The following is a 12797-nucleotide window of genomic DNA, read 5'->3' as shown; positions in this document are numbered from 1 at the left end:
GCTCATAAGGCTCTGTTTGCAAGAGTATGACAAACGTCCTTTCATCATGCTTCACCGAGTTGTCTTGCCTTCCCAAACCAGTTAGGGTTCTTGTGTCGATGCAAGCTCAAGGCTCCTTTGCAAAAGTGTTGGCCACAATGAGCGGGAAACATGCAGTGGCTTCCATGTACACCTGTCTGTGTTAGTTGTCATTCAGAAACAAGGCGGAAATCCAGCTCGTGGAAATTCATCCTTCACATGCGAATCCCTAGACACTCACCTTGACTGCATCGGCACCAATCTTAATCTTGCCCCACGACACTGCCTCGTCCGGCCGCGCGCCCGCGTCGCTGCCGTCAAACTCTTGCGCCGTGTTGATGTACACCGCCGACTCGGCACCGTTGCGCATCAGACACGCATTCGCAATGTGATGCTTGACCACGCCGCCGCCCAGGATGATCATGCCGGCCCGCTTCGCCCGCACCGACATCGTGTTGATCTTCCGGATGTCCTCGACAATGTCGATGCGCAGCTGCTGCGGCGACGCCTTGAACGTGTGGAAGTACAGCATGTCGCCCAGGCTGCCGTCCGTCAGCGCCGGACAGAACACGGGGATGTCGTTCTTGTACGCCCAGTAGTACACCGACCGCTCGTCGTTGATCTCCTTGCCGAGCCGGTGGATCACCTTGGAGGGCGTCCAGTGGAATGCCTCGTCGTCGCCGGCCATCTTGGCCGTCTCCTGTTCTTCGAGCATCTTGTCCAGGATCGGCACCACCCAGTCCTCAAACGCGCAGTAGTTGTCGTTGGGCACCACCAGGTTGCCGATTCGGTTGAGGCCCCTGCTGCGCAGCCCGGCGCCGTCCGCGCTAAACGAAGACATGTACGTGTCGCCCAGGCACTTGATAAAGTCCTCCTCGATGCCGCCCGCCGTCGTCACAATCGCCGACACGTGCTTGTGCTCGACCAGGTACCGCAGCACGCCGCGCAGGCCCGACGAGATCAGGTTCGACGTGTACCCCAAAAAAATGGTCGTGCCCTCGCCGGTCTCGGGATCCTTCCACGCGCGCATGCCGTTGATGATGCGGATGGCGTCCGCCACGGCCGACGCCTGGAAGCCCATGAAGCGCATGCCTTGGTACAGGTCCTCGGCCGTGATGGGCCGGCCCTTGAACTTGTTGAAGTCAAGCTCCTCCACCTTTTGCGCGTCGTCCGGCATCTGCGTCGACTTGACGAGAACGGCATCCGTGGCCTGCGACGGCGGCTGGTTGTCCGCCGCTGTGGCGTTGGCGCCTGTCGTGGATTGGGCTGTTGATCCTGTCATGGTTGCGACTCGAGCGACTGCGGTGACTCAGATGGACATAAAGAATGCAAAGACCAAAGATGGGGACCCAAAACGTCGCCCAGATGCAGTCGTCCCAGAGCACATGCAGGTAGTCGTCGTCGTCGATCTGGCAGTGCTACGAGCGATGTCGCCCCAAAACTTTTTTCTTCGCTATTTTTGCAGGTAATTGCCTCTTTGGGTGGTGGCCAGGCCCTCCCTCGCTGCAAGTGCAGGTGCGGCCAGCCTTTGTACCTCCATTCTTTGTATTTCGTACCCATGTACCTTTTCTCGAAATAAGTGGGTCATCTTGACTTCCGCACCTGCCTGGCCAATAGCCTCGCGCCGCCACTCTTCAAGAAGAAAGAATGTTCTTGCCAATTGTGCAGATGTTGAGACTAGCCGACTGGGTAGCCCTTTCCGGATTAGCGCAGATACCACCGCGCGTGAGGGCCACAACAGCCGAAACTGGGGGTGCAGGCCTGTGATTGGCCACCCACGCATTGGATCGCTTCGAACGTGGGAAGGAGCGTTTTTCAGGCCTTGCCCGTCAAGTTTGCTGCCTCACAGCGATTCTCACGGGGCGTTTTTGCATCCTGCAACCTCAAAACGCCGAAACCTTGCCTTTTGCATCACGCGCCCCCTCGCATCCAGGAACATATCGGCCGTGCCGCGAAAGCAGAGCACTTCACCATCCTCTTTTTAAGACCTTATCAGTATCCGTATCACATACTGTTCAGCTGTCAGCACCCAGCCCTCTTGCGAGCGCCACACCGAGAGTACGTCTCCGCCCCCCTTTTGAAGACAGATCTTTCATCAACACACCTCCGACAACGACAACAATATCGCCTGGATATTCGCCCGCGCACCCTACCTGTCGCCACAGACACGCTTACGGCCATCGTGCTTTTTCGACTCGACAACACGACACCCTGCTCCTGGACTGCGCTCCGGCGCCGTGGATGGGAACCTGCCCGTCTACCGCGAATGAGGGCGCAATCCCGGCCGTCCCCTGACTGTCTCGATGTAAGTCTTTCGTTGCTTGCGTGCAATATCCTGTTGTGGCCTCATTTATGCAGAGGTGTGGTGCGGCCGTCGAGATGTGTTGTGTTGGTTCAGCGAGCATTTTCTGGCCTCTCACAGTAGGGCTTCGTTATTCAGCGACATAGGGCATAGACATCGAAGATTTTTTCACGCACAGTTTCATCGCCCGGCAGACGTCCAGTCGTCTCCGCCGCCGTCATGTTCCCAAATCTAACAAAACTCGACAGGTCGAGATATACAGGGCGCTATGACAGCGACCGTCGCTCGAGGTCTCCGCCGCCTATGCGGGATCGAGACCGGTCGCCCTCGGACCGCTACAATGACCGAGGCGGACAGTACAGTGACAACGAACGCCGCCGCCTGTCGGGCGAGACCCGAAACAACCAGCCCCCCTTCCAGTCCAACCGCGACAGCTTCCGCGATGCGAACTCGCGGGACCCACCACGCGGGCCGAAGTCGCTAGGCGACCTCCCTGGCGCGCCCCGTGGCGGCGGTTTTGGGGGCGACTTTCGAGGACGCGGCCGTGGTGCTGGCCCAGGCCGTGGATGGATGCGCGAGGACAGCCGCGATAATAAAGGTCCGCGCGACCGGGACGACTTCCGGGACCGGCGTGACCCGCCGTTTCGAGACGACCGCAGTCGCGAACGCGAACGCGACCGCGACTGGCGAGATCCCCCGTTTCGAGGACGATGGAACTCGCCGCCTACCATGGGTCGCGGCCCACGATCACCACCAGGACGCGGAGATCCGCCCGGTCGCGGCGACCCACCCGCGCGGGGTGACTCTCTTCGTGGCGACTCGCTTCGCGGTGATTCTGTCCGTGACTCTGTCCGCGACAACGTGCGTGATAACGTCCGTGACAACGTCCGTGGCGATGCGCCTCTCCGCGCAGAGGGAAGCAACCGCGATCCACGCGATTTGCACACCCCGTTGCGCGACGCACGCGACATTCTAAGCACACGCGACATCCGCGAGATTCCCCTCGGGGGGTTGTCCGATACCTCTGACCGGCCCATGGGAAGGCGAGGGTCACGCGACGGACCACTGTCGGCTGGCTCGTCGTCGTCTGACCCCGTCTTCAACTCAGCGCAGTCGTACCGTGGCTCCACGCCAGGTCGCGGTCGCCCAGCGCCTGGCAGAGGACGACCCCAGGGTGACTGGGAACAGCGCGGACGCGGTGGCCGCGCTGGGAGTATCTACGATGATCGCGATCGTTTCCCGCGCAGCCGGTCTCAGGAAGGCCGGTGGCCGCGCAACGACCGTGACGACCGCGACAGCTACCGCTACGGCCACGATGACAACCAACGTGCCCGCGACCGCGACGACCGCGACTCGCGCGACTCGCGGGACATGCGCGATCGCGATGGGCCGTGGCCAAAGCAGGACCGCAGCTCCCTGCCCCGCGATACCATCTCCCGCGAGCCTTTGCCGCGCGATTCTGCTTCCCGCGACCCTCCCTCTCGTGAGCCGTCCGCTCGCGAACCTCCAATCACGCGTGATGCAGCACAACCACCGGCATCACCACCACCCGTCGCCCCCTCGGCGCCTGCGTTTGGCTCGATACCTGCGCGGCCGCCGTCCATTGCTGAGGCGTCCACTGGAAAGCCAACATCCGTGGCCACGCCCAAGACAGGAAGCGATGAGAAGCAGGCAACCTCGTCTACGACGCAAACGTCGACAATCGCTTCGTCTTCGGATACGTCGTCAACCGTCCCGGCAAAGCCACCTCCGACGAGCGGTGCCCCAACCGGCCCGCGTCTACAGCAGCCGCTGCCACCCAAGCCCCAGCGCGCATCAAGTGTGCAGTGGGTGAACCCGGGCAAGGATGCAGCAGGTGCTGCGAAATCTACCGGTGCTGATTCTCCCAAACCCGGCCTCTCGCCAAGTGCAGTAGCGGACCAACCACAAGACAAAGACACTGCGTCGCCGTCGTCCAAGGTCGCCACAGAAAAGTCAAACAAGCGCCCGCGCTCTGACGAGAACAGTGCGGCGCTTTCTTCCGACACACCGATGCTCGACGCCGACCAAAGCGAGCCTGGTGAAATTGCCGACGGTACTCCGGCCTCACGTCCAGCTGCGGAGAAGACGGCACGTTCGCCTCTCCCGACTCCCTCCAATATATCCGATACCAAGAGGCCAACCGGAATATTTGCCCGGAACGCCGCTCTTGCACGAGACACTGCCGTCGCCAAAGCATCACAGCCGAAACCAACCAGCCTGGGGTCTAACAAGCAGGAGAAGGAAAAGGAAACAGAGAGAGACGAAACTGTGACGGGCAAGACACCACAGTCGAACACGCAGCCGCAGCCAAGGCCGCCAAAGCCATCCGAGACGAAGCCATCCGAGTCCCCTAAGCCAGCCAACACGCCCATCCTGGCCGAGAAGAGTAAGGAGAGCGTCAAAGCTGGTGCGCCAGCCGTCAAACCAGACGAGCCTGCAGCCAAGCCAGCGCAGCCGGCAGAAGTGAGCAAGGATGCGCCGAAAGAGTTCGTCAAGGTACAGGAAAAGCAAGACAAGGAGAAGAAGGGAGAGAAAGAAACGGACAAGGCGCAGAACAAGGATGGCCCTGTCAAGTCATCTCCGCTGCCTACTGTTTTGGCCCCTGCCTCTTCTGCTGCTTCGGCTACGGCCCCGAAGGCGGAGCCCTCCAAAGTCGCGGTTGACCAAAACCCTGCGGTCGACGTCGACGCACTGATGGTGTCTGTCCGCCGCGGGTCGCTTGCCTCGACAGCTCCCGATCGCACGTCCGACTCCGACGAAGAAGACATGAACGACTACTTTGACGTCGAGATTGAGAAGCACGAGATGCAGCTCAAGAAGCTCCGCGCTCAGGCTGAAGCTATCCCCAAAGAGGGCGTCGCCCGTGCTGCCCTGCTAGAATCGTTTTTGGTCAAGGATATGCTCGAAGCGAACATTGGGCTGCTGGATGTCGTTGGGGCGGTTCCGGAGGACACCCTCGCCGCCTGGCGGAAGGCTGACCAAGCGTCGAAGAAGATTAAGGAGGAACCGGCAGTCTCAGCTCTTCCCACCGCCACCCTTGCCGGTGCCTCGCCGACGGCAGCAGGCAAACCCGCTTCCGATTCAACTGCCGCAAAACCGCCAAAGGCGCCGGCGATCGGCTCCGAATCGGCTGCGGACAAGATGGACGTCGACAATGCTCCTGTGACCGCATCGTCAATGGCCGCCAGTAAACCTCCGATTCTGTCTCCTACCGCCACCACATCACCGACGGCGAGGGCCAAGTCACCAGTCAAGACAGAGAAAAAGCCCGCGGTCAACGCTGCGGAAAGCAGTGCCAGTGCCGTTCCCACACCTGTTCTGCCGACACAGAGCCCTATCCCCGCAGCATCAACCGATGGCCTACCGACCAGCAACGGAGTGCAGCCCCAGCTGCAGTCGTCGACCGACTCGCCCCCGGGTCTCGAGCAAGCACGCCCATCGAGCCCGTCACAGCCCGAGGAGGACGAGGACGCTACCGATGTGGACGAAGTCGACCTGTCGTACCCCGACGTGGCGCGGTTTTATATGAAGACGCCGCCCCTGGAGGACCTGCCCGACTACAGCTGTTCGCCATGGTACGAAAACCGGGCAGCCCTCGACGAAAACGACACGACGCCCGACATGGACGACTTTGTGCTCAAGCATATGCGGCAGCTCGATCTCGTCAAGACCGAAGAGCAACAGCAACAGAGGAATCAATACCACGACAACTATGTCAAGTACCTGCAGTTTACAGAGTCGGACGACATTGTTGCCGTCAAGAGCCGGGATAAGTACATGGGCATTCACGGCATGGCCGAGATCCCCGCGCCGGCCACACCGCCCGCGGAACCCGCGCGGCCCGAAGGCCGTGGCACCGGACGACGCTTTGCCACGGAACGAGACCTCGAACGTGTGCTTCAGGCCTCAATGCGCGAAGAAGACGAGCGTAAGGAGCGCGAGCTTCGCGCACAAAACGAGCGCTACGCCAGCAACAAGGAGGCGACGATCCCCGGCATGTACTGGACAGACGAGGAACGGATGCAGGCGCTGTTTATCGACCGGTCTGGCTTCCTGCCACCCGAGAAGATGGTCACATCCTGGCAAGTCTTGCCACCCGTCATCAACTTTACGCCCGAGGAAGTGGAGCTGTTCGAGAAGGCGTACCTCGAGTTTCCGAAGCAGTGGGGCCGCATTGCCGAGGCGGTGCCGAACCGAGACTTCCATGCCTGCATTCAGTACTATTACACGGTGAAGAAGGAACTGAATCTCAAGGAAAAACTCAAGCGCCAGCCCAAGCGACGCAAGAAGGGCACGCGCGGCAAGCAGCGGTCGAGTGCGCTGGTCTCGGAGCTCGGCAACCCCGACGAAAACGAGGACTCGACGGCCAACGAGACGGGCGAAAACGGCGAACGGCGTCGGCCGCGACGCGCGGCTGCGCCGACATGGGGCTTCGAGACCGCGTCCGCATCCGCTGCCGAGTCGGACAGCGCAACGCCTGCGGCCACACCCGGCCGTCGCCGTGGTGGCGCAGATGGCACCGAGAAGCCCGACGGCCGCAGGAACCGGCGCCGCGCTCCCAAGGACAAGGACAAGGACAAGGAGGCCAAGGACGGCGTCAAGGATGGCAAGGATGGCAAAGACGCCAAGGACGCCAAAGACAGCCCAAAGGACAGCAAAGAGGGCAAAGAGGGCAAGGAGACCAAGGAGGCCAAGCAGCCCAAGACGCCGCAAATCCTTGCACCCACACCGCCCGGCACGGCCGCCGGCTCGGGCAAGTCTGGACGCTCACGGTCCAACTCACGCGTCCAGGGCAGCCCACGGCCGCCAAGCGAGCAGAGCCAGCAGCCGCCGTCGCAGCTGCAGCAGTCGCTCATGCCGCCGAAAGTACAGCATCGCAAGGACGGCGCGCCGGCGACCATCACGCCGATCCCGGCACCCAATGCGCCACCTGCCCCGAGAATGTCGCACTACTACGACGGCCCACCGGGCACTCCCAACAGCGGCATGCACCCTCCTCCTCTTGCAGCGGCGCAGCCGGGCACAACGCCATTGGGCACTGCAGATTCGAAGGCAGCCGGCGACGCGAGCAACGGCCGTCTCGGCTACGGCGCCATGGTCGAAAAGGCCTTGACGCCGGCTGCGCAGAATGGCGACATGCTGGCACCTCCGTCTTTGCGGCCGGAGCAGCCGCCGCCGCCGCTGCAGATTGGCCTCAGCAACTTTGACCCCAACGCGCATACGAAGCCCTTCTACCGGCCCCCGATCCCGCAGACATCGAGCTACTGGAGCGTGTCCGAGTGCAACGACTTCCCGGCTCTTCTTCGGTCATTTGGCACGGACTGGTATGCGATTTCGGTGCATATGCAGTCCAAGACGCCCGTCATGGTACGTAGTCGTGCACGAACTAAATGCACAATGCCAGCGCGCACGCGACATTCGTTTTGCTAATTCGATATCACAGGTCAAAAACTACTATCTTCGGCAGAAGAACGAGAAGAAGGCAGAGTGGGAGGCGATTGCCCACGAGGCCAACTTCAAGAAGCACCGAGGCGAAAAGATGCCATCGCCGCCGCCGCCGCCGCTTGTACCCCGGAAGAGAACCGACACGGGTGGTGTGTCGCGCATTTACACCCCGCCCGGTTCCGCGGCTGGTATTCCGGCCAGCAAGACGGGCGATGCTGTCGAGGACGTCAAGGCAGAGGGCGGTGCCGGACCGTCGCAGTTTGGGCGTCTGATCCCGGCTGTGCCCATCGCACAGGCACCACCGCCAGCACCCCATCTGCCGTCCCAGTCAGGCGGCGGCGCAACCCACCAACCCCCCACGACGTCTACTGTTGCATCGGCAGCGGGTGGTGCCGCAGCACAGGTACCACCCCAGATGGGTCAGCCAACACCGCCGTCCCACGGCAAACGCCAGCCGCAGCCAGCCGCGCCCGTATCGGCGGTGCCTCTGCCCCAGCAGGCACAGGTGCCACCGCCCACTGTCGCGTACCAGCAGCACCAGCAGCACCAGCAGCACCAGCCGCACACACAGCACTCACCACAGTCCATCCTCATGCCGCAGGGTGCGACGGCAGGTAGCCAAGCCATGTCACCGACGGCGCGGCCAATAAGAGGCCCCACGTCGGTCGTTCCGCCACCGTACGGTGCAGCCTACCACGACAGGGATGCCGTGAACGAACAGCAGATGCGCGCAGGATCTGTGGGACCGCCACCGCCAGGCCCGCAGCAGACGCCTGTCGGTGCTTCGTCTGGCAGTGGCGGTGTGCGTATGGCCCCAAAGCAGCCGCCTCCGCCGCCACCTCCACCACCACCCTCGTCTGCAGCCGTTGCCGCCTCCTCAGCAGCAGCCTCGGAACCCCTCGGCCAGCCACGACCCACGACGTCCTGGGCCGATCCGACAAGCGACGCGGTCGACGCGCGCCTCAACTCGCTTGCCCAGCGCCAGCGCCAACAGCAACAGCAGCAGCAGCAGCAAATGCGGCCCGACGATCCTGCGTCGTCTCGCCCGCCCGAGAGTTCTGTCTACGATCCGTACGCGTCATCCACGCCGGGCGGCCGTGCACCTCCTCATTACCGCAGCAACGAACCCGGCCCGCCGCAGTCGATGGGCGGCAGCCGTCCTGCTGACCCGATGCGTGTTGCGCATACGCCGCCGCAGCCGTACGGCCAGTCGCCAGCACCGATTATCCAGCATCAGCAGCCAAGTCGCAGTCTGCTCACCGAGCCGGTGCACCCGCAAGTCATGGGTGGCGGCGACCAGCGCCACGGCCGCCCGATGCACAGCGGCATGCACGATGTGTACTCCAGCAGCGTGCCGCCGCCGGCGTCGACACCTACGCCCACGCCTGCCGCGGCGAGCCGGCCAGCCAAGACGTCGAGCCTGATGGCCCTGTTGAACGATGACCCGCCCGCACCTAAGAGGGTAAGCGATGTATCGTCCAGCGCGCCACAGTCGTCGACACCGCCGCCATCCATGGTGGGTCGCAACCCGCCACCGCCACCGCCAACCACGCACCACGACCCTAGCAATCCTGTGTACTCTCCGTACGGCCGCAACCCGGCGCCGCCGCCGCCTCAGTCTCAGTCGTCCATTCCTCCGCTGAAGCCGTACCCACCTGCCGCGCACAACTCTCCTCAGGTCCACAGCATGGCTGGGCCAGGCGCGCGGTCCAGTGTCTTGTCGCCCGTCGAGTCTGCTACCGCCGCCGACCGCGACTACTACAGCCGACACCCGTACCAATCGCAGCAGCCGCCTCCTCCGTCACAGAGCTATCCGCAGCAGCCATCGCAGCAGCCTGGTGGCTACGGCGTTGGATACGGGTCGCAGCCCCCGCCGCCGCATGCAGCCTCGCCTACACCGCAGTACCCTGGCCACCCTCCGCCGAGTCGCCGCGATCCAGTGCCGCAAGGCAGAGACGGCGGCTGGTCGCAAGGTCCGCCGCCTGCACCCCACTCTCACCACTACGGAGCAGCCGGCGGCCCGTCCCAGGGTCCGCCTCCGGCGACGTCATGGGGCGCGCAACAGCAGCAGTCACAACAGCAACCGCCGTCGCACCACCACCACCTCAGCAGTGGTGGTATGCGGGACGATCGTGGGTCCTACGCACCCCAGGACCCTCGGATGCAGCCGCAACAGCAGCAGCAACAGCCGCCGCCGCCGCCGCAACACGCGCACTCCCACTCCCATTCGCACTCGCACTCGCTGAGCGGTCGCTACCAGCCGTCCCCGGTGCCGCGGTCCGTTGAACCGGCGCCACCTCCGTCGCAACAACAGTCCCCTTACGGGCGGTACGGCGCCGGCCCACCAAGCGGCCCGGGCGGTCCGGGCGGCCCTGGCCAGCCACCGCCACCGTCGCGTGACCCGCGCGATGCCGGTCGCTACACGCCTGTCGGCTATGACAGCCGGGGTCCGCCGCCGCCACCACCCAACGACGGCCAAGGACCACCGCCGGGGCCGTACGACCCGCGCGACCCGCGCAACCGGCACCGGCCGCAGGACGACTACGGGCGGTACCGTTAATTTACAGCCTGGAAAGACTCAAATGTAGTCTTTGTTTTCCCCACTGTCGTATTCTTTAAAATTTTGTGTTTATTTTTGTTTTCCTTGTTTCATACGTTCAGCTCTGCTTTGCTACAACGGCATTTTCATTGCCTTGGTCGACTGGTGGGAACGGTGTTTTGTTTTTCATTTTCTGCCTTTTTGCATTTGGTTCGTGGTTCCTATTGTATGTGTAGCTGTCTCTCGTTTTACCGAGTTTATGTGTTTTGCGAACGGTGTATATAGCTCTTGAAGAACAGCAGATAATTATAAAAAACGATCTCTATTCTTCACCTTCATGGTGTTGGAAGCGCTGCGCTGGTTTGTAATCACAAGCGGTGGCATCTTCGAGCCAAGCCTCGACTAACACACCTCCAACCGAACCGAGTCAAGCTATTTCGCCTCCATTGTCGGCCTTACCCCTCACAGAAGCTTCCCCGAAACGCTCCTCTTTCTCCTCTTCGTTCATTGTTCCGTACCATCCGATGCAACAGCCGGGGCCTGGCCCAACACGATTAAGTACGGCAATTGGAGGAAGCAGAGCAGCCAGATGCAGCCGAAGTAATCCCACAGCCAAGCAACCAGACACAAGACACGAACGGGCAACGGGGTCGTAGCCAGTCATCCTGCCGCGTTTTCAATTGTAATCATTTATACACCCGGGCCCTGCCCTTTATACACCCGGGCCCTGCCCGTATTTTTTTTTTTTTCATCCTGCGCAATGCCATCTCTTGTACAGCAGTTTCGCACCATGGCCGCATCTTTTGAACAAGTCATTGCTGAGGCGGTGGCCAACCGTACAATCCCAGGCGTCGTCCTCCTCGCAGAAAACAAGTCGGGTGGGTAGTCGTCACTTCTTCCAAGGAAGCAAAGCGAAACGGTCTAACAATGCGAAAAGGCTCGCTTCACTATGAAAAGGTTCTCGGCCTGAGCTCGGTCGAGCCCGGCAAGGAACAGGCCCTTGCCATGGACAGCGTCTTCTTGTTCATGTCCATGACCAAGCTCGTCACATGCATCGTCGCGCTGCAGGCCGTTGAGCGTGGTCTGTGGGATCTCGACGCCGACGTCGCGCCGCTGCTTCCAGAGCTGGCGGCGCTGCCGGTCCTCAAGGGCTTCTCGTCCGACGCCGACGATGCCACGCCCATTTTGGAAGCCCGCGCGGCGCCCATCACGCTGCGCCTGCTTTTGACACACAGCTCGGGTGTCGGCTACGATTTTTTGACGGCCGACCTGATCCGCTACCGCGCGTGGCTCGTCAAGCAGCCACCCGCGGCCGGTCTGGAACCGCCGCCCAAGATGAGCCATGCGCCGCCGTCGGTCGAGGAGCGCTTCCGCCTGCCGCTGGCCTTCCAGCCGGGCCAGGGATGGACATACGGGGCAGGCATCGATTGGACAGGCCGGCTGCTGGAGCGTCTTTACGCCAAAGTTGCGGGCCAGACCGCCGGAACGGGTGCTCCCGATTCCGCCGCTCTTTCCGCATCGGGCGAGTCCAAGCTGCCCTTCGTCCCTTTCGAAGACATTGTCATACGCGACATTCTGACGCCGCTCGGCTTGCCAGCCGGTGCTCTGACATTCCATCCCGAGCGCTACCCCGATGTGATGGCGCGCGTGTGGCCGTCGCTGCCCGGGCGCGAGGGTGGGCCCGATAGCCCTGTTGTCCACGGTCCCTCGTTTTACAGCAAAGCGCCCGCCGCTCTCGGTGGCCAGGGCATGTACGGCGACATTCCGTCGTTTTTCGTGTTTCTGCGGTCGCTGCTGCACGACGACGGCAAGCTGCTGCCGTCCAAGTCAGCCACGACCGAGCTGCTGTTCACGCCGCAGCTGCCGTCCGATGCGTCGCGCCAGCAGCTGCTGCGCAAAACAGAAGACTCGGCATGGATCACGGGCGACGTCCCGGATACAAAGGAGTACGACTGGAGCCTGGGCGGCTTGCTGGTCACCGGAACGTCGCACCCGGTGCGGCGCAAGGGTGCCGTGTTCTGGAGCGGGGCGATCAACCTGACGTGGATCCTGGACCGCGAGGCCGGCCTAGCGGCGGTGTTTGCGTCCAACTTCCAGCCGCCGGGCGACCCGCAGGCCAAGGCTCTGATGCGTGCGTGGGAGGCCTTTATCTATCCGCAGGCCGCGAATCTGTAGGGGAGAATCAAGGTGCACGCGAGGTTCTGTCACGATAACGAATAACAGGCAACAGTCAGTAAAACAATTTCATGATACTTGGCATAGCTAATTCAGTCTCGAATGATATTCCAATCATCCCCCTCTCTTCGTCTTGCCACGCAAACCTTCGCAAACTATGCTGCCCGGGGGACTAAAACTATTCCAAAATAAAAAGCATGCGTACAATATGAAATAACAACAACCGTAGAAAGCTGGAAAGAGGGAAAAGACGCTCGCAGTGTGAGGCTATGTAAGAATGCGGCAGTCAGAGGAATA

At 62.1% G+C, this 12797-nt stretch overlaps 4 protein-coding genes across 4 annotated transcripts; 2 read left to right on the top strand and 2 right to left on the bottom strand.

The window, feature by feature from the left end:
* Window positions 1–106: 106 nt before the first annotated feature.
* On the bottom strand, window positions 107–1300 carry SPSK_00293 (deoxyhypusine synthase; the record flags this gene model as incomplete). Its single annotated transcript, XM_016727267.1, has 2 exons — window positions 107–172; window positions 260–1300. The coding sequence occupies 2 exons, from the start codon at window positions 1298–1300 to the stop codon at window positions 107–109; spliced, it is 1107 nt and encodes a 368-aa protein (XP_016586716.1).
* Window positions 1301–2539: 1239 nt separating this feature from the next.
* SPSK_00195 (uncharacterized protein) lies at window positions 2540–10346 on the top strand (the record flags this gene model as incomplete). The annotated part of the gene is made up of 2 exons (XM_016727173.1): window positions 2540–7708; window positions 7785–10346. 2 exons carry the CDS (start codon window positions 2540–2542, stop codon window positions 10344–10346), a joined length of 7731 nt encoding a protein of 2576 aa, XP_016586715.1.
* A 406-nt stretch (window positions 10347–10752) lies between these two features.
* On the bottom strand, window positions 10753–10989 carry SPSK_00361 (uncharacterized protein; the record flags this gene model as incomplete). Its single annotated transcript, XM_016727332.1, has 1 exon — window positions 10753–10989. One exon carries the CDS (start codon window positions 10987–10989, stop codon window positions 10753–10755), a length of 237 nt encoding a protein of 78 aa, XP_016586714.1.
* A 126-nt stretch (window positions 10990–11115) lies between these two features.
* On the top strand, window positions 11116–12500 carry SPSK_00278 (transesterase; the record flags this gene model as incomplete). Its single annotated transcript, XM_016727252.1, has 2 exons — window positions 11116–11203; window positions 11263–12500. The coding sequence occupies 2 exons, from the start codon at window positions 11116–11118 to the stop codon at window positions 12498–12500; spliced, it is 1326 nt and encodes a 441-aa protein (XP_016586713.1).
* Window positions 12501–12797: the final 297 nt, after the last annotated feature.

This window comes from Sporothrix schenckii (assembly GCF_000961545.1).
Source record: "Sporothrix schenckii 1099-18 chromosome Unknown Cont45, whole genome shotgun sequence".
Classification (NCBI taxonomy): Eukaryota; Fungi; Ascomycota; class Sordariomycetes; order Ophiostomatales; family Ophiostomataceae; genus Sporothrix; species Sporothrix schenckii.
This window is presented reverse-complemented; position numbering and strand designations above follow the sequence as displayed.